The sequence below is a fragment of the Manacus candei genome, unplaced genomic scaffold (genome assembly GCF_025592945.1).
Source record: "Manacus candei isolate 608988 ecotype Guabito, Panama unplaced genomic scaffold, ASM2559294v1 h1tg000035l, whole genome shotgun sequence".
Classification (NCBI taxonomy): Eukaryota; Metazoa; Chordata; class Aves; order Passeriformes; family Pipridae; genus Manacus; species Manacus candei.
In genome coordinates this window covers 9,153,458-9,168,266 of record NW_026138083.1, presented here as the reverse complement: position 1 = coordinate 9,168,266, position 14,809 = coordinate 9,153,458, and the positions used below count along the sequence as shown (strand labels likewise).

Below are 14,809 nucleotides of genomic sequence, written 5' to 3'. Positions count from 1 at the left end.
CTGGAAGCGGGGCCGCCCGCAGGCCGGGCAGCGGCGGCGCCATGGCGGGGCCGGCGGGGGCGGCGTGAGCGGGTGCGTGAGGGAGTGAGGGAGGGAGGGAGGGAGGGAGGGAAGGAGGGAGGGAGGGAGAGAGAGAGCGAGGGCGGCGGGATGTGTGTGAGCGGGGGGCGCCCCGTGGGCCCGGGCGCCCCGCGGGCCGCGCCCTCCCGATCCTCGGCGGCGCAGGCGGGAAGATTTTCCCTTGCAGAAAATCTCGGCGTCCCCTGACAAAGGCAGGGAAAGGGCAATCCCAGTTCTCTTCAGGCAGACGGCGGTAGGGTGGTAGTGCTTCCAGACTGTTGCGCCTCCAGGCCTCCCCCTCATCCTTCCAGTCTCCCCTTTCCTGCCGTGGTGCTTGAGTCTCCTCAAAGACACAAAACCCCTGCGGCTTTCCTCCTTCCTGTGACATTTAGCTCTCGTGTGGCTGCAGTTGAGGCCTTTCTGGCACCAGAAGGATTGGAGTGATCATCCCCTAGACGTGCAGCGATTGCCACCTGCATGTCTCTGCCTGCTGGTAGAAGCCAGAAAGATTTTTTTTTTTTTTTTGCAATGCCATCTTCCTGATTTCTGTGTCATGACAGCCTACAGTTCCCTTTCCCTCACACTGATCTGTTCTTCATGTGTATTTGTGCCTGTGGTTTAGCTTTTCTCCATTTTTATGAAATTTTGTCTTACCCAATATGCTTGTAATTTTGATTTTAAATTCCTCCTCTTCACACCTTCTGTACGCCTCCTGAATTCATATCACCAACAAATTACACGTGTGTCAAAACCTTGTTTAGCTCAACTTCGTTGTTTGGTTTGTTCTCTCTTCATTACTCCTTAACAAAAAAGGAAAAATAGTATGTAATTTTGCTCCCCATAAATCATCACTGACTGTTTTTTTAATCATCTGAATGGTGTCATGTGAGTGCTTGTAGATTTTTTGCATTGTGCTTTGCTGTGGTTTCTCTCCTGGTATAGGACATGGGAGAGAGGAACACTCAACTCCCTCTTGCCTTTTAAAAAACTGTCCTTGTCCAGTCTTCTGGGACCTGTTTCACCATCCAGGAATTCACAAAGATAAGTGGCAGTGGATCTGCGAGATCTTCGTCCTCAGATTTCTTCAAGATGAGTTGGATAACATGGAGGAGCCCTATAGCTGCCCATGCTGTGAGCAGGAGATTGGATGAGAGACCTCTTGAGGTTCCTTCCCACCTCAGTTACTGTATTTAGTTTCTCTGAACTCTCCTTTCTCTGCCTCTAAGGCCTCTGTAGCAATGGAGGAAAAGAAGATTTATGCTGCTCCATGCCTCAAAGTTAGCTGTAGATCTCAATGACATGCTGAAGGAGGATGTGTTCCTTTGGAACAATTGGGAGTGTTCAGTGTTGTAGGCATCATGCTCTTAGATCCGTTAATCGGGTTTAGAAAATAAAACGGACTTTTTCTCTTCTGTTGGATGTAGGAGTGATGTGGGAACCACCTGTTCTCTGTGATAAAGGGAAGACACAAAACATCTGATAGATGGAAGCCATGAAGATGTCAAAGCGGTTCTTCGCTTTTGGGATTTTGGCATGCATAGCTATTTATGTTGCATACATAAAATGGCGCTTGGATTCCAAACCACTCATGGGAGCAACAGAAGGAATTGCTGAAAGCAGGGGAGATAAACTGAACCATCAGGCAGTGACCACAGATCTCTCGGTCTTTTATGGAATTATGTTTGACGCAGGAAGCACAGGAACTCGCATCCATATATTTAAATTTACACAGCAGCCAAGAGGTATGTCCTGCTCATTGCTTGATAGATTAAGTCTTCCACAACGTTATGGAGCAGATTATTGATGACTCTTTTCTAGAGATTACTGGAACAAACATGCTTCAGCTCTTTCTAGAGAGTCATCTATATTATGATTCAGGCATATATGCTTGGATGAAATTATGAAACGTTCAACAAGAAGAAAATGCTGTAATGTCAGAATGCGAACTAAATAGCACCTGTACTTTTAGAGTGGTGGCTTGAAGAAGGGCAATTTTTCATCACACTGGTGGAAGAGAAGATTATAAATTCAAACTTCCTTATTTCCCCAGATTTTCACCATGAGGTTGTTGGCTGTCTCCAGTTCATGCTAGTGAGCTGCTTCTCTCTGCAGTGTCTGGTTTAGTGCATCCTTGGCTTGAGTGTTGGATTTAAACTGTAAAATAAAACAAAAATTGTAAATTGTTCGATTAAAATTGCTATGTATTACATCTGGACAAAAACTACTCAGAAGTGAGACAGAAGTGTACAAAAAAATCTCCAGTTTTCCTCTGGAGTACTAAGCTTCATTTGTTTGCATGTTGTCAGCTCCTATTTGTAAAAGTCTTAAAGATCAAAAAACTTTTGTGAGTGCTGTTAGTAAGTGACCTGAAGGTTTTCAGGGTTAGCAGTGTATGGTGTGATTGACCTCTGGGGAGCAAGGTAGGTTTGCATAATGGGCTGTTGTAAGGCTTAGCCAACAAAGGTGTTAAACAACAGTCCACTGGCAGTCTTTTAGTGTATTCTCAAGTCTTCGCTGCTTCCTTGCCTGCTTTTCTTTAAACATAATTTCAGAATATATTGCAGCAAACTTTATAGAGTGTAGTTGGCTACAGGAGGAGGATGACTGTGTCAGGCTGGTGTTGTCTTGATTTCAGGTGCATGTAGGGCTACAGGTTTGCAATATGTTTAAGTCTGGCTCCCTCTGCTGTTATTGAAAAAAAAGGAAAAGCTTCCACTTGTGTTTGCTGGAACCAAGTTTAGTCAGAACAGAGCATGCTGAAATTTGGAGCCTTTGTTACAGGTGCAGTTTGAAAAGCTGCACTTGGCGGGTGTAAGGCCTCAAAGACAACTTGAACCCATTGTCTGATATGCATAAAGAATATAGTGCACACCAACACCTGGAAACCAGTCATGACTTTAAAAATGGTTTTCTCAGGATCTAATTCCATAGCAAGGGCTGTATTTAGAGGTCAGGTGCTGTTGATAGTTCATTAGACAGAGGCTTCAACTGACTTCCATTAGCATGTAGTAATGTAATTTGTTAAATGATTTTCTTTTTGTGTATGCGAAATTATTTGTACTGTTACTTATTTTGGAATACTGCTTTTGAACAGAAACTCCCAAATTAACCCATGAGACGTTTAAAGCACTGAAACCAGGTCTATCTGCATATGCTGATGATGTCGAAAAGGTAATTTAAGTGATTTCTCTTCTGTCTCCCTTACCTTCAAGCTCGCAGGAATTTAGGCACTCCCTGAGCCAGACTTACACCCAGCTTGTAGTGTTTTACTGGCTCTAAAAGCCTTTGTTTTCCAGGAATTGGTCATACTGCCTTTTGAGCCCTCTGTAGCCAAAACATTCAGTGATAGAGTTCTATGTCACTGTTTGAAAAAGGGACTCTTTCAGGTTTGACCTGTAGCTTGATAATATCTGTTATATCCACTAAGACTTAACGCTGTAGGAGATAGTGAGTCCTACACCTTCTCCTGGCCCCTTGTGCTTTTAATTTGTCTCTGTTTCACATTTACAGTGAATTGAGTCTCTGATCACCCTTTTGCCCTTTCAAAAGAGTTTTTAAGATGCCTTTTCTTGTTCTTTTTTTTGCTCACAGAGTGCCCAGGGCATAGAAGAGCTCCTGGAGGTGGCAAAGAAGGAAGTTCCTATGGAGCTGTGGAAGTTTACTCCTCTGGTCCTGAAAGCCACAGCTGGCCTACGGTTGCTGCCAGGAGAGAAAGCTCAAAAGTTGCTGGATAAGGTACTATTTCTTGTTTTTCCGTTTGCTTGCCAGAAATTTTATAGCAAACCCTGATCGGTTCTGTGTAATGTGTGTATTTTTTTGTGTATATGAGTCATTTCCCATTGTTTAACCCCGAAAACAGTGCAGAGCCACCTGATCTCAAATGCACTTGGGGGAGAAGTTGTGTGAGTTGCAAGCACAGAGGAATGATGGCAGCTCCAAGTAAACCAGGAGATGACAGATAACATAACAAATGCAGTGACAGCCTACTAACAGTAACTACAGGCCTGTTCTTACTGGTCATGTTTAGCAGTGGGTTTGACTGGGATGGTTCTATTTTGAGAAAAGCTCTCTACTGTTTGATTGGCCACATTGTCAACCTGCTGCTGCAAGGTCGCTCCTTTATATTGATTGAAAACAATGTAAATTGTATTTTTAGGCATGTAAAATACATTTAATATTTTAAAATATTACAAAAATAAACAAAACGTGTTCTAGACCTTTGAGCTGCAGGAAAAGTTTATTAAGTGTGCACTGAGTGTACTCTTTTTCTAAGCAATAATTGGAAGGAAGAAATGGGGGGTGGTTGAAATCAAAGTCTCTGCTGCCTGCAGCCTGGCCAATACTTTTCCACACTGAATTTCAGCTGAAACTTTAGAGGACCCTGCAAAGCTAGAGCTTTGCTGCCTCACGTAGGATAGGGTATAGAGGATCATTATCAGCCAATATGCTCTTGTTGGAAATGCAGTTCCCTGGGACATTCCTGAAAGCTAGGCTGTCCATCTCCTGCCTTTCACATGCATGTATAGTACCCTGTGGGTCACCAGTTGCAGCAAAGTAAACTGGAGTCCCTTTCCTACCCATTGTATTCCTTGCTAATGGCACTTTTGAGCAGCCTTCATCCTTGACAACCCACACATCCATTTCCTGTCTCTGCACCCAACTGCAGAGCCCACATGTAAAGATGGTGCTTGTTGGCCTCTTGAACTTCAAACGAAGTCGTGAGCAGCAGTCAGGAGGATTTAGCCCAAGAAGAGGAGCAGTAGTGTAAAACTGGAATTTTAAAAAACTTGGTTTCCAGCTCAAAAAATATTTCTCTGAATGTAGCTTTTATTTGAACTACAGGTGAAGGAGATTTTTCAGGCCTCTCCCTTCTTTGTGAGGGACGACTGCGTGTCAATAATGAACGGAACGGATGAAGGTAGGTTGTCTTGTGGAGACTCCTTCTGCAGTCGTGGAGATTCCTGCTGCACTCTGACAAGTCCTCTACTCACTGTAATGGGAACCCACAAGCAGGGGGTTTGACAGAGTTTTTATGCTACCACAGGCAGCACCTGCCAAAGAGATCTTGTGCTACATTTTCCAGTTTGAAGTCCTGAACTCTGTCCTGATCTTGAAAGCTCTGAGTGTTGGGCAGTTCCTGTAGGATCACCAGGAAGCCACTGTGCAGTCAGCACTTCTAGAAAAGTTTCTGTATATCTGTTTGTTGAGATGGTCTTCAACAACTAGGTTTGCACACTGTGCTCTTGACAGTGCTTATCAGAGCTTTCTGGAAGTATTTGGTCATAACGTTAATTATAACTGATCTAATGAGTGGAACTGTGAGTTCAATCTGATAAAAGTATATAGAGAAGAAAACATATGCTGAAGTAAGTCAGTGTTCATCAAAAAATGCTGAGGACAGAACATCTAAATTCTAAGTAAGTGAGTGTTGAAATGTGTTTTAATTCTGCTTAGAAACCAAACTTTAAAATAGGTGAAGCTGTTTATGAGTTTCTTTTTTTGCTACTTAGTGGAAGAAAGACATTGTAATTCTTCTTTTTGTTTTGTTTTATTTTAAAATCATTAATAACAGTGACAGCCTTGGTTCAGCCAAGGGTTGAAATGGACCATGCTCCCTAGAATGCTTTGAGTTTTAACCACATGAATAAATATTTGAATTTGTTAACATAAGGCCCACTAATTCACCTAATTTATGGAGGAACGGTTTATAAAACAAAAAGAGGACAGAAACAGCATAGCTCACAAAATTGCTTAGAGGAAAACAGGAAAAATTAGAACACTGAAAGATAAAAATTCTTAGTATTCAAAAGGAAAGTCGAGTGCCTGATATCAAACAAAATTCTACAAGTGGATGTTTTCCTAGAAGACAAACAGTGTGAGTCTCGGTCATCTTGTTGTCTTTTAACTAAGGACTGAAGCCTTTGTAACTTATTGCCTAACTTTTTGGCCTGTGAAATACAGAGTTCTACAGGCATTTCATACATGGGGCTTCTCTCCCAAATATCACATAAGCTCTGATAGAGAAGGTAATTCTCTTTGTTCAGGGCATCTTACCTTGGTTTTGGACAGCCATTGACAGTTCTGGAAATGTAATTTACTTGTTACTGCTGTGAGTCAAAATGAAATGGTATGATTTAACAGTGCATCTTCTGAATCCTTTCCTCATTAGGTATTTCAGCCTGGATCACAATAAACTTTTTAACAGGTATGTGTACATGAGCATGTGCATAAAGATATGATGGATGCTGTGAAAGTCATGCTGTTCTCTGCCCCTGTGTGGGATTTGCTCATTCATTGGGATGGAATGGGAGAAGGAAGAATCTGAGAATAAGTCAGCAGTTATTTTTGGCCTGGCCTATTTAAGTCATTAGGATTTTGGCCTTTTACTTGACAGAGTGAGGAGTTTAATCTTTTTCCCTAGATGTTTAATGTAACTTTTCTCTCAATTCCCTGTAGGATACAGGGCATTTTATTCCTTTCTGAGTCTGCTGTGACTCTGGCTAAATTTTTAATGTGAATGTTCTAGATGTGCTTGGCAGCTGCACAGAGTAAAAGAAAATGCTATGCTACTTCCTTACAGATTTATAACATAGAAATGCCACAAGTGTTTACACTGCTGGGTGAGAAAAGGATAGCTGAAGAGTAGAGAAAAAACTAAGCTAAAGACCTCTCTGACAGTATGTAATGCAGTCTGCCATCCAAGTGCTCTGTTCAGCACACACAGTGTGTGGAGCAATGTGCTCTGAAGCCTTTTATGCCCACAGGAAATATCAGAAAGATTAGTGATCTTCAAACATCAGCTATCATGAGGCATACTGAGGTACTTGGCACAAACTGTCCTTGTCAAGAAGGTGCATTTGAGGGATCTAACTGAGAAGAACTAGAATTAAATGAGAGGAGAGGTCTTGGCTGGCAGCAGGAAGAATTCCAAGAGAGCTGAGTCTATTAGGCCAGCTCTTTTCAGTATGTCATCCCTTTGGCCATAGGAAACTGCAAAATGCTGCTAAGAGATCAGGGAGAGGTGGCCAAGAAAACCACATTCCTCTGTGTTACAAAGTGGTTACCAGAGTAGAGTTTGTAAAATAGTCCTTGCTTCCACTGAAAAATGTTTAGGAACGCAGTAACCAAAGCTGCTGTAATTAGGACATGAACAGCCACCAGAGAAATAAGAGAATCTCTTGTCACTTTAAGATTTTCAGGTCTGATAAAGCCAAAATCAGTGCCCAGTAGGTAACAGTATAATTTAGTGCTGTCTGTAAGCTGACAGATGGAGTTAGATTATTCCCTTTCTTTACCACTGTACTTCTAGTTTTGTTCCTACCCAGTTTCTCACAATGCCCACCTTGGATTTCTCTGTTCTGTCACACATTTCAGGTAGGCTAGATGATCCCCAGAAGAGAAGTGTAGGGATGCTGGATTTGGGTGGTGGATCAACACAGATCACCTTCCTTCCACGTGCTGAGGTAATGTGAACATGCGCACTGTTGGGAAATGCTGGTGCAGAAATCAGTAACTGCTCAGATTTCTTTCCCTTGGAAACAGAGCAAGAGTTTGTCAGTGTGACATGAAGCCACACTTGTGACAGAAAAACCCAGATCACTTGGTCACATCTGCCTTGTTATAGTCAGTCACAGAGGCATTCACAACTCTCTGTCCATCCTCATAGTCCAGCTCTGGATCGGTGGTGCATGTGGCGAGTCTGCCAGGGCTGCTTTATCTTGAAAATACCACGTTCACCTGACTGTCTTAATCCTTGGCTCTCAGTTTGTGCAGCTTATAATGAAGAACTCAAAATGCAGTGCTGTTAATGAATTCGAGTCCAACATTTGCCCTACAGTGGATTTTAGGAACACAATAAGATGCTGCCTTGATCCTGGTTTTCGATTTTCCTGAGTTCACTCAGTTGCAAATGAATGCTTTCTAAGGAGCAACTGCTGTTGTGCAGTAAAAAATATACTCTGATGTCATTTGAGCTTCCTGGTGTGGCATTTTTGTAGATGTTCTGTGAGCTGGAAGCCCTGTGAATGTAGAGTTGTAAGGCCATGGCCTGAGCAGAGATAGTGTTCCTAGTAAAGCTGCACAAAAGCAGAGGGATAGGATGCTGTGTCCAGCCTGGAATAATCAAGACATTGCATTGTTACAGCAGAATGACAAGGGATGTGAAGGGTCTGGGATGTGGAAATTCTGGACATAGAGATTGTGTTAAGATATGAGCAGCATGAACAGCATTGTGGCCTGAGTTTTGCTCCCCACAAACGCGCTAGTGCTGGTGCACTTGGGGAACATGTTGCAAAGTGTGTTAGGTAATTATCCTTTCATTTTTTCAGACTACAGACTGGTCCTCACTCTGTTCCTTGGCAAGCACAGTGATGTGCTTTTCCTCTGGCTTGTGCAAGTTCACAGATTAATTCCACTCAAGTAGGAAGTTAATGTGTGCCTGGCTTTTGTATTAGTTTGCTCACAGTTTTCTGTAGTAGGGATCATGTGAAGAGGCAGTTGATGTAACCTCTTGACAAAAGCAGTTAAGAGCTAGAATAAGGATTCCTTTTAATGAAAGTAATTCTTTTATACAGCATTTTGGTGTGGGTACAAATAGAAATGTAACCAGCGTAGACCCTGTCATGTGAAGGCACTACTAGCTCCAGGTTTTGTGGTTGTCTTGCATATCAGCAGTCAATTTGAAATACTTGCAAATTCATAATTTCTCTCTAAATCCTGCTAGGATTGTTTCATGTTTTTCCTAACTTTTGGAAGATTACTTTGTTGATGTTTGCTGCTGGCTGGCAGAAACCTGTCAGTGACGTCTTTTTCTCCCTTCAGGAAACTCTCCAGACATCACCAGCTGGCCACACAACTTCATTTCAGATGTTTAATCACACCTACAAGCTGTATTCCTACAGGTTAGTTGTGGGAAGGAGAGCACACTGTAAAAATCAAAGCTTTCTATGAAGCCAGTGAGATCTAGGTGTTTTTCTGAACTGGAGTCCTTGCCAATGAGTACCAGGAAGAAGTGGAGACACTTGAGCCATGTGATTGTGGTAGATTAACCTTGGCTGCCCACCATGTGCCCACCAAGCCACTCTATCACTCCCATTCCATTAATAGGACAGAGGGAAGAAAATATGACAAAAAACTCATGGGTCAAGATAAGTACAGGGAGGTCACTTACCAATTGCTGTTATGGGCAAAAGAGACTTGACTTAGAGAATTTAATTTAATTTATTGCCAATTAAACAGTAAGATAATGAGAAATAAGAATAAAATCAAAACCACCTTCCCTCCACCTCTCCCTCCTTCCCAGGCTCTGCTTCACTCCCAACTCTTTTACCCTTTCACCACTGAGCAGCAATTCTTTTATACAGCATTTTGGTGTGGATATAAATAGAAATGGAGAATGGAGAATGAGGGTTGGAGTCAGTTCATAGCGCTTTGTCTGTGTCATTCCTTCCTCCTTGTTGTCTTCCCTTGCTCCCAGTATTTTGGGCAGAGACAAGCAGCTTCTTCCCACCTGTGTTTGCTGTAGGGTATGTTTGGGCTCAAAAAGAGTCAGTTATGTATGCTAGTGGCTGGACTGCCTTTGGAATACCATTGCCAGTTCTTCAAGAGCCAGATTACAGCTGTCAGCTATTGCCTGAGCTTTTCAGAGAGCAATTATCATTCTGGGTGAGAGTAATCTGAGAGCAGGTTGTCACACTGTTCCTCTTATGTGCATGAGCTCACTTGAGCCACTTGGCTATGACTGTGTAGAGGAGACTGGCATGTCCCAGCCAGGTTTTCAGTGGAGTATCAGAGGAATGATGTTTGTTGTTCACAGAGGCTTTTATCCCTTTGCAGTTACCTGGGACTTGGGCTGATGTCAGCAAGGCTTGCCATTTTGGGCGGAGTTGAGGGAAAACCCTGTAAGTTATGGGCAGTCCTCAAGTCTTGTCTCTGAGCACAGGGTGGTGGTAGGGGGAGGAGTTGTATGACCCCTTCCCACTGGTTCCCGAATGGCATGTGGACTCCTGTCACTATGGCTGGGTGCATTTGAGACAAATGCAGGAGGTGACATTGCTAGATCCCAGGAGACTTGGATTCTTGCCAGCCCTGGGTGGGAGGCGGGCATGGGACGTCTGAGCCGTGTCTGGACCGTGGAGGTGCCTTGCTGGGGGTGAGGGTTCTGAATTTAAGTCTTCATGTTTTTGTTTAATGTGGCTTTGTTTTACTTCTGCAGCAGAAGGGGAGGAGTTGATTAGCCCTTGTTTGCCACCTGGCTTCAAATCTGAATGGCAACATGCTGAGATAGTGTACAAAATTAAAGGACAGAAGGCAGGTATAGTGATTTATCACTCTTCCTATCTAGGCCAGCTGCAATTAGCAGAGGAAATCAAACTCTCAGCCTCTTGCAAAGATACCAGACTGTTTACTCTTCTGTCTGGCTCCTCTTGCCATGCTGTTAAAGAGATCATGCAGCTCTTTCCTGTTGTGCCATGAGGTGTCTGTCCAGTCAGTAAAGCTGCTAGTAGTGATGCAGATGGACTTGAACAATCCTCAAACAGGTCTTTTCAAAATTCTTCTGTCTCAAATGATGTTGTCCATCTCTGATCTATCACATACTTAGTCCCAAGCTGAGGATGGTAGGTGTTTGCTTCTGGAAGAAGAAGCAGCTCTCTTTGAAGATCTTCTGGAGTGCTATTTTGCAAAAAGGAGCCTGTTTCTTGGCAGATATTAAGTAAATTGTATGTATATATAACTCTCTGTATATATATATATATATATATATATATATATATATAATATGCTGGGGGGTTTTTTGCCTTCTTTTAGGTGAGCCTCTTTATGAGTCTTGTTCTAATAAAGTGGCAAAGATGCTCTACAAAAAAGTGCATAAAGCTGAGGAAGTGAAGGACTTGGATTTTTACACTTTCTCCTACTACTATGACCGTGCAGCAGAGGCTGGTCTCATAGGTATGTCTGCTCCTGGTTTTGTTTCATTTTAAATGACAAGTTATTAAATAAATGGTAACACTCGCAGACATCATGATGCTTTGCTAAGCTGTCATGGAATATAGTCTGTTGTTACACTGCTGTGCAGCATTGAAGCATTGATCTTGACTGGATATTAATTTCTATAGAGAAGGGACTGGGGCTGTGAAATAGGATCTGCAACGTTTGGTAATAGTTTTTAAACAAACTGTTTCTGTTTCAGAAGAGGTTTTGTTGTCTGATTACAATCCAAAATAGAAAAACCTTCATAATGGTAAACAAATTTCTCAGTCAGTAAAGCAGTAAAAATTATTTGGGCTGTGTGTTTTGCTCCACTGACCTTTTTAGACGGAATGAAGATTTTCAGATACTTCCACTTGTATTCAAAATGTGTCACATCTCTTTTCCGTGGTATGCTGGTGTACAGAAGGCTGTCATGTTCAGTGGTAGAAAGGAGATTGTGACATCTCAAGTTAGTTTGGACAAACCTACCCCCCACTCCTTGGCCAGTTTCTTTTTACAAATAATTTCAGATTTAATGTGCTGCAGAGCACCAGTGCTCTGTCAGATCTGGTCACAGGTGTTAACTGTGTTCAGGCACCACTGGCAGAGCAGCAAAGACATGGGGATCAGGTGAGAGAGTCTGTAAGCTGTTTCTATGGGAAACTAGTCTTAAGGTTCTTCATAAACAAAGACTTTTCAGTCTGTAGTCAGAATCTTTTGAAGGTTCTTTTACCTTTAAAACCAGTCTGAATTTTGACATTGATTTCAGTGGCTCAAGATTTGATTTTGAAACAACTCTCATGACTTGAATCTACAGTTGCCTTTATACGAAGACCGTAAAAGACTGGGTTTTTTTTTCTTTTAGATAAAGAAAAAGGAGGAAGCTTAACTGTCAGTGACTTCGAAATTGCAGCTAAATATGGTGAGTAAAATATAATCAAACACTTACTAGTTATTGTGTGTAAATTCATTCCCAGGTGGCAATTGTGTGACATGCTAAGAAGCCTGATGTTTTTAAGGAAGTATTAAGTACCTCTACATAGCATCTCACCAACACTTCCACTTTTTTCTGAAAATCTCAACTATTTTTATATTAACTTTTGCTTTTGCAGCTGACATAAGACACATCTTATAATACATATATTTCAAAACTCTTTCAAGAATTACTAGTAAATAATTACTTGACAATTAACAACTGTTCTGAAATCATGCTTTCAAGATAATTGTGGCTTTATTATCCTGTTAGCATAACCTGTTCTAATCTGGTTTAGTTTTTCTTTTTGTTCATTTGCTTGATTGTTAATCAGAAAAGAGGGAAAACCGGTTCATAGCTTTTCACTTCATCAGCTGCAGAGAGAACTGCCTACACAGATTTACTAATGTAAACATTCTTTTCTTAATACCACAAACTCAGGCTTTGATCAAACTGTCATGGGGTTTTTTGGTAAACTTTATGTATGACTGAACAATTGCTGTTCTGATTTTTGGACTACCTTTTGTGTAATTACTCCTGAGAAAGGTTTTATTTTGATTTTGTCATTTCTTTTATTTTGTTTTGGGTTTTTTTAGTTTGGTTTTGTCAACATTTGTCAAGTGCTGGTGCTCAAGAAAGATAACACAACTGAAGTTGGTAATATATTTGAAGCCTTGAATTAGAAGAAGTTGGAGGCTCTTTTCCTGGAGAGATACAAGAAATTCTCTCTCACTCTTAGGGGAGAGACAGAATGTCTGGATCTTCCTTCCAAAGCTTATGTGCTTCTCCTAATGTGTGTGTGTCATTTCAACCTCATTGTGACAGGTTCCATCACTGCACAGCTCAACTGACAAGGGGTGCTTTATGGATTTGAGATTATTCAAAGCTGGGCTGTTGCTACACCTGAGCCCACAGTGTGCATTCAGACACCGGTTTTTTTTTCTCCTTAGTTTGTAAGACCATGGAAATCAGCCCTGGAAGCAGCCCTTTTCTCTGCATGGACCTCACGTACATCACCTTCCTCCTGCAAGAGCTGGGCTTCCCGAAGAGCCAAGCCTTTAAGGTGATGCACAAAATGGATTTCTGGGGAAAGTGGGCACGAGGGTGCCAAGGCAGGAGTCGTCATGCTGGTAGTTCAGTTCTTGATTTGCCTTCCTGCTACAACACATGCTGTGTGATTGTGGATGGAGCGGCACTCTCCCCACGATGGTATCACCGTCTGGTTGCCATAACTGTGTTCACCTTGCATGCTTCAGATTTTCCCAAAGAATTGTGTTTTAACTTTTTTGCCTTTTTTTTTTTTTTTCCAGCTTGCCCGGAAAATTAACAATGTTGAAACAAGCTGGGCTTTGGGAGCCACTTTCCATTACATCGACTCGCTCAATAGACTGCAGTACTAAAGCTCCTAGACGGTGACTTTTGGGAATCTCCAGTTTTTGGAAGCCCATCATGGGAGAACCTGTTGAAGGACATGCTTTTGGCTTCTGGAGTCTTTTGGAAGGTCACCATGAAACAGGTTTCTTTCCTCCCACCACCTGCCAAGTCCTCTCCATCGCTAGCTCTTTTTTACAGTGCAGAGTGTGGTGTGTAAAAAAATAAGCCTTGATTTGACAGCATCTGGCATCAGCTTGATGTAAAACTTGATCATTATGGAAGGAAAACCAGGACTCTGCAGGACATCTATGATCTCTATGAGAAAAACACACCTTTTTGGAATATGCCTGTATTATGAGCTTGCAGTATGCTGAAGTTGCTGTAGGAAACAGTCACTCCACAAGGAACTCTTTACTGTCCTGATTTCAGGGTGTTTTTTCATGTTTGTCAGCAGTTTTCAGTGATGATTTTTATGTTACTACTCGTGTTTGAAGGTGAATTTGCGTGTGTGCAAAAATGGTGCATTTACACAGATGCTGACAGGCAGCAGCTTTGAAATGCAGCGTGGATGTTGCAGCTCTGTTTTCCACTTGCTGAAGGAGGAAAGCTTGGGAGCACTCTAGAAACTAGATACGGACTTGGAGGCATGAGCCTGTATGCCCTGTAGCGTTAAAGCCTAATGTTGATTCCCTGCCTTTGGGAGGTGGATTGTGGAAGACATCAGATTTGCTGGATCTAGACGAGCAAGGCCTGGGAACTGGGTACAGGGATAACGATGGATTTGACAGTTCTAGAGTCAGTCGGAGTAACATTGATGAACAAGACACAGTCACAAACATAAACCCTGAGCATGGCTTGTTGGATGTTGCAGACCTTTCTGCCTTGGTAAGGTTGATGCGGGGCCTGGGGTGAATGCATTTGTGTGGTGCCACATCTTCTGTGAAGCTGCGGCTTCTTCTGTGATAAAAGATTGTATTGTGGTTGCACTGAGCCATGGCAGGGTAGCTGCAGTGCAGCACTCCCAGTGCGCGGGCAGGGGCAGCAGGAGTTGGAGGGGACATGCTGCGCTGTTTGTAACCTAACTGTGGAATTGTGATGTCTTCGTATGGATGTATGCAAAAGAGCTCAGCTTCCCCAAGAGCCAGCAGTGCCCGCCCTGACTCCTGGGCTCACGGCAGCAATAGGTGGTGGCATGGAGGCACGCTGCGTGCATGGCTGCGGGCTCTGCAGCTGAGCATACGGGGACACTTGAACCCCGCCGTTCTGACAATAAACTCCCAATTTAAAATGAAAACGTGTTGTTGTTGGTGGAGTGGCTTTTAGCGCCAGAGGTCGCACAGCGGGTGGGTTGAGAAATTAATGCCCTGATGCCACCCCTGACCCCTCGGGCCATCACAGTCCTGCCGCCATCCCCGTCCGTCCATGCCATCCCTG

The 14,809-nt window shown here is 42.7% G+C and overlaps 1 protein-coding gene across 1 annotated transcript; it reads left to right on the top strand.

The window, feature by feature from the left end:
* Positions 1-4: 4 nt before the first annotated feature.
* ENTPD6 (ectonucleoside triphosphate diphosphohydrolase 6) lies at positions 5-14,669 on the top strand. Its single transcript, XM_051793027.1, has 14 exons — positions 5-72; positions 1,485-1,802; positions 3,155-3,231; positions 3,652-3,795; positions 4,903-4,978; positions 6,230-6,265; positions 7,435-7,523; positions 8,881-8,960; positions 9,895-9,959; positions 10,274-10,372; positions 10,867-11,007; positions 11,894-11,950; positions 12,952-13,064; positions 13,312-14,669. Exons 2-14 carry the CDS (start codon positions 1,544-1,546, stop codon positions 13,399-13,401), a joined length of 1,326 nt encoding a protein of 441 aa, XP_051648987.1. The 5' UTR covers positions 5-72; positions 1,485-1,543; the 3' UTR covers positions 13,402-14,669.
* Positions 14,670-14,809: the final 140 nt, after the last annotated feature.

What these genes read in the sequence shown, in the direction of transcription:
- ENTPD6 (XM_051793027.1), top strand. Translation starts at nt 1,544, where the DNA reads ATGGAAGCCATGAAGATGTCAAAGCGGTTCTTCGCTTTTGGGATTTTG. An exon ending in ATGCTGATGATGTCGAAAAG is followed by an intron (nt 3,232 to 3,651) that starts GTAATTTAAGTG and finishes TTTTGCTCACAG; the next exon opens with AGTGCCCAGGGCATAGAAGA. An exon ending in CGAAATTGCAGCTAAATATG is followed by an intron (nt 11,951 to 12,951) that starts GTGAGTAAAATA and finishes TTTTCTCCTTAG; the next exon opens with TTTGTAAGACCATGGAAATC.